This window comes from Phascolarctos cinereus, unplaced genomic scaffold (assembly GCF_003287225.1).
Source record: "Phascolarctos cinereus isolate Bilbo 61053 unplaced genomic scaffold, phaCin_HiC Scaffold_4;HRSCAF=312, whole genome shotgun sequence".
Taxonomy (NCBI): domain Eukaryota; kingdom Metazoa; phylum Chordata; class Mammalia; order Diprotodontia; family Phascolarctidae; genus Phascolarctos; species Phascolarctos cinereus.
Window position 1 is genome coordinate 239,014,505 of NW_027555847.1, and position 16,020 is coordinate 239,030,524.

The window sequence follows — 16,020 nt, forward strand, 5'->3', positions numbered from 1 at the left end:
TATCTTTATATGTAATTGGGGAAAAATAAAAATATTATTATATTTAGTAATATAATAATACAATCTCTAAATCCTGCTTTAAAACATGAACACCTAAGAGAGCCGTGGTCTCGGCCATCCATACTCTTTACAATGCTTTTTGGTACAGACATACCTTTATGGCTAGATCAAGAAGTGTTAATTTGTCCCTGTTCCAGTTATTCAAGCAGTCTGTGGTCATGTCTCTTCAGCTAAGTGCGAGTATGTTCCCCATACATTGATTTATCACAGCTATCAGGGACAGGGGAAGAGGAACTGATACATGAGTCAAAGAGGGTTTTCCATTTGTGAGACACGGAAAAGGGGGAAGAAAGAGTGGGAGAGAGAAACAAAGGGAATAAAGGGAAAAAAGAGGAAGCTTTAAGGAGTAGAATCCCATATTTGATTTACTCAATTACATAATAATATCTAATATTCATATAGCACCTTGTTTTTAAAATTCTTTGCTATACGTTATCTTCTATGATTCTCACAACAATCCTGTGAAGTAAATGAGTCAGGTATTATTCTCATTTCACAGATGAGAAAACTAAAACATAAAGAAGTTAGATGATTTGTTTAGTATTACATAGCCAATAAAGTAGCAGAATTATCAGGTTTATTGTTCCTTAATCCAATGGTATTTCTGCTACTCGATATGTCTTCTCTTAAATCTCCCTACATAATTATATGCACGTAATTATATTTTTATATAAACCATATGCAAAAATATAATCTTTGATAATGGATAAAACTCATCTTACTGAGAGTGACACTAAAAGCTTGTTAAGCAGAAACACATTACCAGAATACACACTGAAGTATTTAAATGTGATTTCTATAACATATTACTAATACCAGTTAGCAACTGTGCTTGTTTCAAGTTTAACCTTAATCTGGAAGCCAGTATAAAATATGGCATTCTGATGTGGGCTATTTCATTTTAGATCTTTTTGACCATGAGATTACATTGTCTAGTTATATTGGAAGTATTTTTTTCTCTAGTTTCTAATAACAAAATGGGAACTACGGCAAAATTTCATGTAAGCCAAGGTGTAATCAAGCTTTGGCAGGGAGAGGGAGGAAACTTCTGTTCAAGAATGTCTACTGAACAAATTGGTCCAGGGGTGGGGAACCTATGGCCTTGAGGCCACATGTGAACTCAAGGCTGCAAGTTCCCCACCCCTGGAACACTTTGGAATACTTCTTCCTCTAGTGGTCTGTCATCAGATGAAGCCAGCATCAACTACAGATAAATGAGTGAGTTGCTCACATTTTGAAAGGCAGAGATTTAAGATTCAACCTTATGAAAATACAGTTGCTATTATTTTCAGAAAAAAATGCATTTTGCTTGAATTTAGTTGAATGATGTGATTATATGTAAATAAAATAAATTGGGTGCAGGACTTCTTTTTCTTTGTGTTCACTTCAAACCACTTATTTTGAAAACTGAATAACCCAGGTCTCTGAATTAAAGCTGCAAGATCAAAACAAAAATCAAAATATGCTTGTTACTCTGGAGCTAATAAACTTAACCCACTTAATCGACTTATCTATGTATGTTAAAAAGGAGATGACAGCACTTACCAAGAGAGATATTTGTCCTTCTTTAACAATGTTCAGGATGCTTTTAATTTTTTTCATATCCTCACTCCTTTCTTCTGGGCTTCCTGAATTCCAGTTCCCATGGCTGTTTGGCTCATCCAGTTTGGGCTCTGTGGCTGAAGACTGCAGGTGTAAAGCCCTGAGCTGGCTGCTACTGGGCATGATGTTCTCAACTTTTAGCATGTTGGGGTCAGCAAATGCCTTGTTAAGGAAGCCCTTGCTCTGGGTTTCAGGTTCATGGACTGAGTTGCATGTAACCAGAGGTGGGGAAAGCTCTGCATCTTCAGTAGAATGCTTGTGCTGATCAAGAACAAGAGATTGAGCTTTTTTCAAATGAGAGCTTTTTACTGGGGACAAGACACAAAAGGGTGTCATGCTACCTGTCAAGCTCTCAGCATTTCCTGTGGAACTGTTCTTGCGGAGAGGCCATTGACTGTTGAACATATACCCAAAATTCTCTTTTCTGTAGCTGTCTTAGTAAAAGAAGCAAGCTGTTGGCTTGATTTAATGTAGGGCACATCCAGAATCTCATCCATATCAAGGTCATAATGCTCCAGCTCTCCCAATAAAACCCTGGGCTCAAGGTTTTTACTTTTAAGGCCCTCTCCATCTCCAGGGCCCAGTTCTTCAGTTGGAGGTGGTGGATCAAAAGCTCCTCCTTTCTGGTATTCCACCTTCTCATTCTTTTGGTCATCACTTTCATTGTTCTCAAGGGTCTCTGGATGGTGTTTCAAGGGGGAAACTCTCTTGACAGGGCGAAACTTACTGTATACATCTGCGATTCCCGTTGGCTTTTGTGCATTTGCAATAAGAGTCGACACTCCACAGTTCCAACTAGAACTAGAAACTAAAATATTAAAGGAGGATTATTAGAAGGAACACAACATTTCTTGCTTCTTTAACATTGGTACCCTAAATATAACTTCACCAACAGACACACCATTAAAATTAAGACAAGATTAAGTCCTCATGGGAAAATACTTTTCAGAGACCATCTTACACACACACACACACACACACACACACACACAGCCAAGTAGTTAGTAGGTGAGTCAAGTGGAATAAAGGGGAGGAATAAATGGAAATGGGACTGCTAGCGGATGAATGATTTAGTGAGAGAAAAGCATAAGAAGTGAAGTTTTGATAGTTACCACTACTTGGCTATTTTAAATGCAGTTGGACAAAGGGCTACCAATGTTTAAAGAGACATAGCTACTTTTCATAATGTACAGTGCCCAAACAAGAAAGAATATGACAAGTTCTTTAGGTTTAAATCCTAAGCTCTTTTGGAGTTAAGTACCTATATCAATCCTTTGGAGCGAGTGAATGGAAGACAAAATCATGAAGAGAAAGGCAGGTTGTGACTTTTGGTTGGGCTAGTTTTTTTTTTTAAAGGCAATTGGGGTTAAGTGACTTGCCCCAGGGTCACACAACTAGTAAGTGCCAAGTGTTTGGTCTGAGGTCAGATTTGAATTCAGGTCCTCCTGACTTCAGGGCTGGTGATCTATCCACTGCACCACCTAGCTGCCCCTGGGCTAGTTTTTCTCTGTTGTTAAGGTGAAGGTTTTCTCAGAGGTAATAATTCAATGAATGAACTTTCATGGTCCACTCCAAATATGTGATTCTATGTAACCATGGACTCGTGTTTCAAAACTCAATATTTATTTTTAGTTTTCAATATTCACTTCCACAAGATTTTGAGTTCCAAATTTTCTCCCCATCTCACCCCTCCCCCACCCCAAGATGGCATGCATTCTGAGTACCCCATCCCCTAATCTACCTTCCCTTCTATCACCCTCCCCCTCTTATCCCCTTCCTCTTCTATTTTCCTGTAGGGCAGGATAGATTTCTACACCTCATTGCCTGTATATCTTATTTCCCAGTTGCATGTGAAAACAATTTTTAACATTTGTTTTTATAACTTTGGGTTCCAAATTCTCTCCCTTTGTTTCAAAACTTAGAGCAACAGAGTGTGAAGAGAAAAGAGAGTGTGGGCTCAGTTCTGAGTGTGTCTGTAGAAACAGATAGCTTCAATCTATGGGTGAGTGCTGTTTCACAAACTCTTATGCATTTTCTAATTTAGTAAGAGTGGAATGAGTGACCTCTTGGATACTTTTCTAACCCATTAAAAAATGAAGACGAATTTTGAAGCCAGGACAAGGAATGTGAATTAGTTCAGCGCTTGGCACACAGTCATTTTAAAATGTCCATTAATTTATTTATTTTTCTTAGTCTCATTCTAGTTCAAGTAGAGACTCTAGGAATTGTTTAGAATACTGTGCTAGAAGGGAAAAATCATGGGGAAAAGATTCATAGCATAGTATTATCCTGCCACTGGGCCTCCTCAACTTCACTGACTGAATATTAGTATATAAAAATAATGAGTGCTACTTTCTTTTTTTTCAGGATTTTAATTGTAAATTATTCCAAATGACAAACATCAACAAATATGAACATTTCCATATAAAAGATCAGAAAAAAATGGAAGGTTTTGAAACTGAAATTCTATTACAATGTGCTTATTTTTTTCAAAGGCATATACTAAATTTAATATATTAGCATCAAAGCTGTTCTGTTTGTCTGTAGCTCCCTCTGAGCTTCCTTCTGTTCTCTTCTATCCATTTTTAATTGTTTCACTGATACACTTTTTTCTCCTCTTTTTTGGGCATCTCTATTCCTGTGTTCCTTTTCCTCCTCACAAAAAACAAAAACAAAACAAAAACAAAAACAAAAACAAAAAACCAAACATCTTTCATTCAAATAAATAAGAGAAAAACAAAATAAATCCACACATTGGCCATGTCTCAAAATGTATGTCTCATTCTAAATTGATAGTCTATTACCACTCTGTCAAGAGTTGGGAAGCATGCTATTTATCATTTGTTTTCTGGAGTCATGACTGATCATTGTATCGATCAGAATTCATGTCTTCTGTTTTTGTTCTCTACGTTTTCATGGTCGTGTCATCAGCTCCCATGGGTTCAGTTATCATCACTATTGAGATGATCCCCAAATATATATAGAAAGACCTACTGTCTCTGCTGAGCTACATTCACACATCTCCAAATGCCTCTTGGACATCTCAAAATGCATGTCCTATATGCATCTGAAACTCACTATGTCCAAAACAAAACTCACCAAATTTCTTCTCAAACCCTCCCCTCCCAAACTTCCCTATTACTATTGACAGCACTATAATCTTCCCTGTCACCCAAGCTTGAAACCTTAGGATCATTCTCAACTCTTCAATCCCATTCCACATTCTTAATTCATTGCCAAATCTTGTCATTTCTACCTTTACAGCATCTCTGATATACATTGCCTTCCCTCCATTCATAGAGTGACAATCCTAATTCAGGCCCTCATTACCTCTCAACTAAAATGTTGTAATAGCTTATTAATTGGCCTCCTACCTCAAATACAGCCTCCATTCTACCTCCAAGGTGATTTTTCATAAATTAGATCTGACCATGTTATCTGCTGCTCAGTGAACTCTGGTAGCTCCCTAATACCTTCCTAAATCCAATATAAATCTTTGGGCATGTAAATGCTCTTCAGAACATGGCCCCTTCTTGCATTTCTGGTCATCTTATATGTTACTCCCCTCCATGAAGTGTATGATTTAGCTATGCTGACCTACTTGCAACTCCTCTAACGAGGCACTCCATCTCTCATCTCTGGGTCTTTGTATTGCCTATTCATCATGCCTGGAATGCTCTGCTTCTTGACCTTTACCTGTTAGTTTCTCTGATTTCCTTCAAGACAGCACAAATTCCATCTTCTGTAGGAGATCTTTTCCAATCCCACCAGATATTAATGCATTCTCTTTTTAGGTTACTTTTACATCTACTCTGTGTATACACACACACACACACACACACACACACACACACACATCTATATATATCTATATATCTATATCTATATCTATCTATATATATATATAAAACTACCAGAGCTCCTGAAAATTATAGTATGAACAAATGGAATTGAATAATCATTTTTGTCATGTCTTTTCCCCTCGTCTTAGCTATTTAATTCTCTTAATTCTTCCTTCCAGAGCTATTATTTCAGTTATAAATTCTTGCTTCATTTCTTTCCAAATCACTTCTGAGGATGTGCTTCTAGATGTTGTGGAGTTACTTTTTTTTTTCTGGGTTTACCTCTTGGTTATGGTACTTTCTAAATTGTGTTTAATGCCTCTTCAAATTCTTCCTATTTTCATTCCCTTGCCTACAAACGTGCTCAAGTCTTCTCCCATCCCTTAAAAAACTTTCATTAAATCCTTCTATCCCTTCAAGCCATTCTCCTATGGCTCTCTCTCCCCTTTTTCTTTCTGTTTCTTTTTTCTTTTGCTAGTGAATTGGGGTTAAGTGACTTGCCTAGAGTCACACAGGTAGTAAGTTTCAAGTGTCTGAGGTCAAATTTGAACTCAGGTCCTTCTGACTCCAGGGCCGGTGGAGTTTATGCACTCTATCTACCTAGTTGCTCCTATCCTCCCTTTTTCTATCAAACTCTTACAGAAAATTTCCCCCTCCAATTGTTGCTTCCACTTATTTTCCTCTCATTCACTTCTGAACCATTTGCAATTTTAAAACAAAATTCTGGAGAGAAAAAAAAGTAAAGAATCAGAAGAGAAATAATGAAAAAAAAAAAGAAAGGGAGCCTAGTAGGACCACACCTCAAACATTACTACAAAGCAGTAATCATGCCAATAAAATACATATTATAATACTATCTAAATTAATTTACAGATTTGGTGCCATAACAATTAAACTATCAAATCAAATGAACAAATATTTATTAAGTGCCAGGTATGGTTGCTTTATCAAACTAAAAAAATAGCAACCTTCATTTGAAGGAACATTTAATTCAAAGTCTCAAGGGAAATAATCATAAAAAGTGGAAAGGAAATGGTCCTAGCAGCACCTGCCCTCTAACTATACTTCAAAGCAGTAATCATCAAAACCATTGTACTACTTAAAAAAAAAAATTGATGAGATAGTATATGCTGATTTAATGAATAGAGAGCTAGCCTAGGAGCCAGTAAAACCTGGTTTCAATTCCTACCTCTGGAACATACTGGCTATGTCACCCTGGGCAAATCATTCAACCTCTCAATGCTTGCTCTGTAAGCAACTCTCTAAAATTTTAAATTGCAGAGAAGATGCCAATCTATACTGGTAGAGGGAGCTTCCTCATCTAGGAGTTTTCTATAAAACTAGGCCTCATAAAGATCTTGTCCCTATCTTTATCCTAACCCCTTACCCCCCAAAAACACCTAGAAAAGTTGATCAGTGGGATAAATAAGGTACACAAGACCCAGAAGTTATTAAAGATAGCAGCATATTTTTCTATAAGCCCGAGGACTCCAGTTATCCTGGGGTAAGGAATCTTTATTCAACAAAATGTGCCATGAAAGCTGGAAAACAATCTTGAAGAAATTAGGATTAGAACAATATCTCACACCATATACCTCAACAAACATCAAATGAATACATCTATATATAAAATTTTATATCATAAACAAATTAGAAGAGCATGGACAGAGACTAATTTCACAAATGTGAATGGGGGAAAAGTTCTCAAGTGATAGAGAAGATCTCAGGTGATAAAGTTGAAATGTTTCTGTATAAATAAAATCAGTGCTGTTAGAATTAGAAGAGAAATAGTTAACAGCTAATGGGGGAAAAATCACTGTAGGAAATTTCTCCAATAAAGGTCTTATATCCAAAATATATAGGTGATTTATACAAATATAGAGCAAGAGCCATTCCTCCAATGGAACATGAATAGATAGTTCTCAAGAGAAGAAAGGTAAGCTATCAACAATCCTATGAAAAAAAAATGCCTCAAATCATTAATTATAAGAGAAATGCAAATTAAGGTAACTTTGAGGTTGCACTTCATACTAAACACATTGGCAAAGATAACAAAAAGTGAAAATGGCTGTGGGAGGGAAGGTACATTAGCATACTACGAAGTGGTACAGCCAATCTGGAAAACAATTTGGAACTATGTACCCACTATTAGACTATTACCTCAAAGGAATCAAAGAAAGAGGAAAAGGACTTATATGTAGAAAAATATTTATAGCAACACTTTTTCTTGTATCAAAGAGTTGGAAAGTAAAGGAATGCTTATCAATTGCAGAATGCCTTAAGAAATTGACATATAAATAAGATGGAATTATTTTGCACTTTTTGAAATGCCAAAAAGGACAGATTCAGAGAAATTTGGGGGGATTCATATGACCTCATGCAAAATCAAGTGTGAACTAAAACAGTCTGTACAACAATTATAACATTGTAAAGAAAAAAACAACTGTGAAAGGCTTAAGAACTAGTCAAAGTAAGGACTGATTACAACTCCAGGAGACTGAAAGTGACCTAATGCTTCCCACTTGGCACAGAAGAAATGGACTAGAGGTACAAAATGACATATATCTTTTCAGACACAAAGGACAAATTTGTGTGAGTATGATTAATTTTTACAAGGGGGGATTTTCATGTTTCTGTTTTTGGGGAGACTGGAATTTAGGAATTGTGATAGTGATATTAAAAAGGAAAGGAAGAAAATAAAGGAAAAAATCATCAATGAATCATTAAAAAAGAGGAGAGCAAAATGAAATGCAGAAAGGGGCACATATGATCATGACAGTGTTGAAACAATAATGTCAAGTTTGAATTTTTTAAAAAGTCATAATTAGTGGGGAAAAAGACAAATTGAACATAATATACAGCTTGCTATATAACTCTTTTTTGTTTTTCCTTTGTATATTGATATTTGTTAAATTCATAATGAAAAAAACATTTTAAAAAGAAAATAACTTTAGTATCTGTGTGGAGGATTGAATGGAGTGGGGAAAGACTTGAAGTGGAGAAACCAATTAGATCATTCTAATAGAGGTGATGAGATCCTGAACCAAGGTGGTAGGTGTGTGAGAAGTGAGAAGGGGATGTATAAGAAAGATCTTGTGGAATTAAGAAACAACATTATTTGACTACTGATTGAATATAGAAAATGAAGGAGAATAGAGAGTCAAGGATGATGATGAGATTGCAAACCAGGGAAATTAGAAGAATTTCACTTGAAAGAAACAGAAATTTGGAAGAGGAATAAATTTTTTTTGGGGGGAGGGATTAATAACAACAACAACAACAACAATAACCAGCACTTGTATAACACTCCAAGGTTTGCTAAGTGTTTTACATAAGTTATATCATTTGTCCTCATGACAACTTTGGAATGTAGGTACTATTATAATCCCCATCTTACACATGAGGAAACTGAGGCTGAGAGAAGTTAAGGTACTTGGATTCAGGTCACACAGCTGGTATCTGAGTTAGAATTTGAACTCAGGTCATCCTAACTCCAAGTCACTCACTCTATCCACTGCCATTTAGCTAATGAGTTCTGATGATAGATCCAAAGTACAGAATGGACATACAGTTTTTGGACAAGGCAAATGTATGTATTTGTTTGGCTTGACTTTGGCTATTTTTCTTTTTCTTGGATTGTGTTTTTTACTTTTTGATGGAGAGGGAAACTTGAATGTGTGTGTGTATGAGTAAGTAATAGTGCTGCTCAGAAAAAGGAGGAAATTTTGATCTATTTCTTCTTCTACAACTGTGACTAATATGGAAATATGTTTTACATGATAGCACAAATATAAACTATATCAACCTGCCTACAATTTTCAGAAGAAGGGAGGGGAGATAGGGAGGGAGAAAAATTCAGGACTCAAAATCTTGTAAAAATGAATGCTAAAATTTTTCTTGATATGTAATTGGGGAAAATAAAATACTATTTAAAACAAAAAAAACCAAATAGAGAAAAGGGAGGAAATTAAATACAAAACTGTTATTGAAGCATATTTAAAATGCACAGAAGAGAACAAAAGGGTTTTCAGAGGGTGACACAGACAAGCAAGACAGTTTTTCATTATATTTTTGCTTTTTGGTGAGGCAATCGGAATTCAGTGACTTGCCCAGGGTCACATAGCTAGTAAATGTCATGCATCGGAGACTGGATTTGAACTCATGTCCTCCTGACTTCAAGGCCAGAGTGCTATCCACTGTGCCACCTAGCTACTCCAAGCAAGACAGTTTTTTAAAAGTAACATGTTGAGTTTATTATATACATTTCGAAATCAGTTCATAATAAAACTTAAAAAGATAATTAATTATGCTTTAGACATGCTGATTGAGATGTCCGTGAGGCTTTCAGTTCAGAAAGTCCAATAAGCAGTTTGTGATATGAGATTAGATGTGAGAAGAGATTCTAGAGCTGGTTATGTAGATGTGGGAGTCACCCACTGAAATAATAATTCAGCCCGTGGGAGTTTCTGAGGTAATCAAGTGAGAGAGTATATAGAAAGAAGAGGAGAGAGTCAGGGAAGAACCTTAGGATAAACTCAGAGTTAGCAAGAAAGATATGGATGATAAGCCAGCAAAAAAGACTGAGGATGAATGTTAGAAAGGTAGAAGGAAAATCAGGAGAAAGTAGAATTATGAAATGTCAGAAAAAAGAAAATGTCCAGAAGGAGAGGAGACCAAGAAGGCAGATAAATTAATTGATTTGCCTTAGCACACAGAGATAGGAACCAGCAGAGCTGCAATCTAAACCCAGGTCTCCTGAATTCAAATCTGGTGTGTTTTCCCTATTTGACGCTATCTCTCATAATGGCATCATCTAATTCACAGCATTCAAAGAAGCTTGTGGGCTGTAATTTAAAGACAGTTTATATAGCCAAGCAAGGTGGCCTATTGGATAGAGTACCAAATCTGGAGTCAGGAAGACTCATCTTCCTGAATTTAAATCTGGCCTCAGACATTTAGCAGCTTTGTGACCCTGGGCAAGTCACGTAACCATTTTTGCCTCAGTTTCACCATCTGAAAAATGAGCTGGAGAAGAAAATGGCAAACTACTCCAGTATCTTTGCCAAGAAAATCCCAAACAGGCTCATGAAGAGGCAGACACAACTGAAAGACAACAATATTATATTCCCCATTTTCTATAGGGGAAAATGGTATTCACATACATTGCTAACATACATATTTCTACCTAAAGATTTGTAACAAATGCTTCCAACTACTTTAATGTCTTTGGAAAATCTTGAAAATGTCCATCTCAGGATGTAATAAAAAAAATTAAAAGCACGTAACTCAGTGGGTCAACACAAAGAGCACATTGTACCAATATATTTATGTATTGTATAAGATCTCGGGTTCAAAGGACTACACTTTTATGTTGGTTTTATTTACATGTGAAATTTTTTCCAAGTGATACAGGGAAATGGATACCATATGTTTCCTAGCTATTTTGTTCTGACAGGAACCATTAAGAACTCTACATGGAAATGGATTCTGTCTGTGCCTTATGAAAATAATTCCTGCTACAGAAGGGTCTAGACATTGCAAAAGAAGCATCAACATTTGGATTTTGTTGTCACTCTCCTTATTCACAAATCTATTATTCTGTCTGAGGCTGAAAATGAAATATTTTCCTATTCTGTCCTTTGGCTTGATGAAGAAAAACCCCAACAACAACAGCCAGTACTTACTGATATTAAAACAGACTTTTTAAAGCTCCATTCTTTGTAAGGGTGCTTCTTTCCATATGCTGCATATCACAACAACAACAAAGAAATCCCCCAAACCCTAACATGCTGATTTCTCTTAACTGGGCAAAGATTGAATGAACTGATAGTCAACTTTTAAGTGCAATTCAAGATAAACTTACAGAAAACTTGGTCCTCTCCTTTTTAACTTCAGTCTCCAAGATGTTGGTTATAAATCTCATGTATTCAAATAATAGAATACTAGTTAATTGTTTAGAATATACAGAAATAGAGGACCAATTAGCCACTTTTAGTAGTCTTCCCATGATTTTTTTCTTAGAAATCCCAAATTAATTTTAGAAATAACACATTAATCAAGCTATCACAAATTTGTTGGAAAATAAAATTGTATATTTTATTGGAGTAATCTAAGGTCCTTGAGAGCAGAAACTGCATCTTACTTCTGTAGCCTCCTATAGTGCCCAGCATAATGTTTTGTACATAAAAAATAATAAATATTTGTTAACATAATGAATTTAGTAATGCTTTATCTAAGTGAATTTGTTCAATAAGTTATGTTTGAGTCTCTATTCTTTTTGATTTTGTTTTAAAAGTTATCATTCATAATGATTTAAACTTTTCTTTCTCATATCCTCCCTTTCCTATCCTGTCTCCAAACACACCATTATCTCAGATAATTTCTCTCTCTTACATTCTATGGTAGGTCCAAGATGCAATAATTATCTTGTTTTGATACAATTTGTTTACAGGGCATAACCATATATATTTATGCCTTCCACATTGCAATTTTCCCCATTACAGTTTCAATATATTGCAGGTCGGCACAAGAAATCAAACAGGAATTTTTAGAGAGTTTTGCAGAAGCCACAGAAAGTATGTAAAAGCTAGCAAGAGGCACAGAAAAAGTTTAGAAACTCAGAAATGCATAAAATATATTTTGTATTGTATAACATAACTTATGACCAAATGCTTAACCCAAATTTTACAATAAGATACTGTAAACACCCCATAAAGGAAAAAAATTCAGACTTTTCTGGTATGAAGGGAGGGCCAAAAAAGTTTATGTGGATTTTCCAGGTTGCAAGGGTCACTGTACTCCTAACCCCCGAGATGTGGAAGGGATTTATTTTGAATCTGGCCTATGAGTATTGGTCTGGGGAAAACATACATACAGATTAAAGATGCTATGCAAATATGCACTTAACATATAGGATGACTACTGAGTATATTTAAAAACTTAATGACTTAGAATCAAGTGCTACACTAAATATATTCTAATATTTCACATTAGTCTAACATGTCAAAGTTGCAAAGTGTTTTTATAACTGCTATCTTATTTAATCCTTAAAACAAACACGATGAAGATAGTACATTCATTATTTCCATTTTGCAGATGAACAGACAGAAGTTCAGACTTTCCAAAGTTCCTAAAGCTATTTAGTGGAGTCAAAACTTGAACCCAGTTCCCCTGACTCACTATGCCACAAAGCAAGGTAATTATTAGTAAAGTATTAAAAAGTTGTGGGACACATGAAAAGTGAAGGCAGATATTTAGGATAACCATATATGTCATACTGAAAACTGTCCTATTTTTACACAGATCCTACATTATACACATCATACTTTATTTTGTATGACTCATGCTGAAACACAACACATTCTTCTGAAACCTTGACTTTAATCTGATTTCCGTAAGTTTATAATTATAAGACTAAGTTAATTGCTGACAGAGGCCAGTTATTTGGCTCATGAGACTGATAAAATAATATTTCCTTATGAAGATAATGTGTGGTTTGCTACTATAAGTGTGGGTCTTATTTTCAAGACTTGATGCCAGTGTTAGCTGCCAAAAATGCCCATTCTTTGCTGTCATCTGTTTATATTACCATCCTAATATGAAATTTGGGCTTCTATATTTGAAAACTAGCTTTGGAAGTCAAAAAAGAAAAAAATATAGCCTTCCAAGTTTCTTTTTTTTAAAATATCAAGCAAATTTTGGTTTCTAACACAAACAAAAAATTGCTTTATACAGAATTCAATTCCTATCCCAAGCAGAGACATAAGTAGGAACAATATATCATTTCCATGGTAGAGAGTATAATGACATTTTTAAACTTCTACTAAGAGGGCCATTGGGAATTTAAGCTCTTGTGAATGCTTTTATTCTGAGTATTGTATATTTCTTCCTATTTGAACACTGAAGTCTGTAACAGAAGTTAATGTAAGTTTTAATAGAGGGTTCCAGGTTCCCCAAACTTTTATAAATAGACCTCAGTGTAAACCTCTCAGGCTCTGAAGGAAATGATAAGTGGCTTATACCTTTACCTGACAACAGGAAGAGGAAGATGGAACCCAGTGGGAAATAGATGTGTTTAGTGTTCCTATGCTTGAGGGCTAGATAGCAACCTCAAACTGGAGATGACTTGGGGTATCTTTTGAATCAGGGAATGGGGTCAGGAATTTTGTAGTAGGAAAGGAAAATCTGTATTAACAGACTTATGGAAAGGGAAAATCTAAGTGAATCTTCCCTTGAACCCCTCTAACATGTGCCATTTCCCCTTTATTGTAGGATCTAAAAGACAGAAGATGAGGTTCAACCTCAGCTACTCATTTTGTTTTTGTTAGAGGAGAAGCTGGAAGGTAGCTATGATTGAAATTCACTAAAAACTCCTTCAGGAGGGTTTTTGAAGAGTAGGAAAGCCCTGGTGAGCACTACTTGTATTCCCTTTCTTTCTCTGTTTCCAAAATTTCCAGGACCAAAAAAGGAGGAAATCCTGAAGTGGTAGCAAGAAAGGGAAAGGAAAGGGAGTAGGTTTATGGGAGATATTTATCACTAACTAAAATTTTATTTAGAAAACATCAACCAATGATGTGATCTCAACAGACTGTCTGACATAGGAAAAGAGTTTTCTGAATTATGTTTAAAAATGTTTGCTTCTCAGTGGCTAATGGGAAGAAACAATAATAAGTAATAAGTGATAATCTTAAATGTGCCAGTTCTTGGTTTTTCCCATTTCCTATCCATTTTGGAGACCTGCTAAGACAATGCTCCCAACTTGTGTATATGTCCTTGTTCTATGAAAACTTCCATAGGAACTGCATTACTTGAGCACTAGCTATAAAAAATTTTTGTTCTTCAATCATTTCAGACTCTTGGTGATCCCATTTGGTGTTTTCTTGGCAAAGATATTAGAGAGGTTTGCCATTTCCTTCTCCTGTTCATTTGGCAGATAAGGAATTGAAGCAAATAGGGTTCAGTGACTTGCCCAGGGTCACACAGCTAGTAAGTGTCTAAGGTCACATTTGAATTCAGGAAGATGAGTCTTCCTGACTCCAGGCCCTTTATCCCTGCACTTTATCTACTGTGTCACCTAGCAGCTCTATAAAAGAAAAAGTGGCTCTCCATCTGTAGGGAATATCCTATCATAAAAGAAAATGCAGTATTTGGAAACAAGATTATTTTTAGACCTTAAAATAACTTTTAATAAAACTTAGTAATTGGTCATTTTACATATGAGGAAACTTAGTTCCAGAAAGATCAAGCGAATAAGTACATGAAACCAGATTTGAACTCATGAAGATCAGTCTTCTTGATTCCAAGCCCAGTACTCTATCCACTATGCTACCTAGCTGCCCTGGGGGAGGTGGTAGTCAGAATCCAAATACTTTTTAAGGATGGACAGGGTAAAAGGAGGGAGAGGGAGAGAGAGAGAGAGAGAGAGAGAGAGAGAGAGAGAGAGAGAGACAGAGAGAGACAGAGAGAGAGAGACAGAGAGAGAGACAGAGAGAGACAGAGAGAGAGAGACAGAGACAGAGAGAGAGAGAGAGAGAGAGAGAGAGAGAGAGAGAGAGAGAGAGAAGGCTAAATGGGGGAGAATAAGATGGAGAGAAATAAACAGTTAATAATCATAACTGTGAAGAAAAATTTTATAGAAGTTTCCCTGATAAAAGCCTTGTTTCTCAAATATATGGAGAACTGAGTCAAATTTTAAAAAAAGAGCCATTTCCCAATTGATAAATGGTCAAAAGACATGAACAGCCAGTTTTCAGATGAAGTAATGAATAGTCATAGGAAAAAAATGCTCTAAATCACTATTGATTAGAGAAATGAAAATTGAAACAACTCTGAGGCACCACTCCAGATTGGCTAATATGACAGAAAAGGAAAATGACAAATGTTGGAGGGGATGTGGAAAAATTAAGACACTAATGTACTGCTGGTGGAGTTATGAACTAATTCAACCATTCTGGAGAGCAATTTGGAACTTTGCCCAAAGGGCTATAAAACCCTTTGACCCAGCAATATCACTACTAGTTCTATATTCCAAGGAGATAAAAAAAAACAACAAAAAAAGGGCCTATATGTACAAATATATTTATAACATTTCCTTTTGTGGTCATAAAGAACTGGAAATTGAGGGAATGTCCATCAACTGGAAAATGGCTGAACAAGTTGTCGAATATGATTGTGATGGAATACTATTGCGCTATAAGAAATGGTGAGTAAAATGTTTTCAGAAAAAGAAAACCTTTAAAGACTTACATGAACTGATGCAAAGTGAAATGAGCAGAACTAGGAGAACATTGTACACAGTAATAGCAATATTATGAGCAACTGTGAATGACTTAGCTATTCTCAGCAATACAATGATCCAAGACAATTCCAAGGGACTTAAAATGAAAAATGCTATCGATCGCTAGAGAAAAATCTGATGGAGTCTGAATGCAGATTGAATCATACTTTTAAAAAAAACTTTATTTTTCTTCTTTGTTGGGTGTGTTTTCTTCCACAACATGGCTAATATAGAAATATG

At 35.7% G+C, this 16,020-nt stretch overlaps 1 protein-coding gene across 1 annotated transcript in view; it reads right to left on the minus strand.

The window, feature by feature from the left end:
* SNCAIP (synuclein alpha interacting protein) overlaps nucleotides 1-16,020 on the minus strand; it is a 222,245-nt gene that overhangs the window by 48,502 nt on the left and 157,723 nt on the right. Inside the window, 2 exon segments of the mRNA XM_078152968.1 lie at nucleotides 1,606-2,027; nucleotides 2,030-2,470. Coding sequence (XP_078009094.1) covers nucleotides 1,606-2,027; nucleotides 2,030-2,470 — 863 coding nt within the window.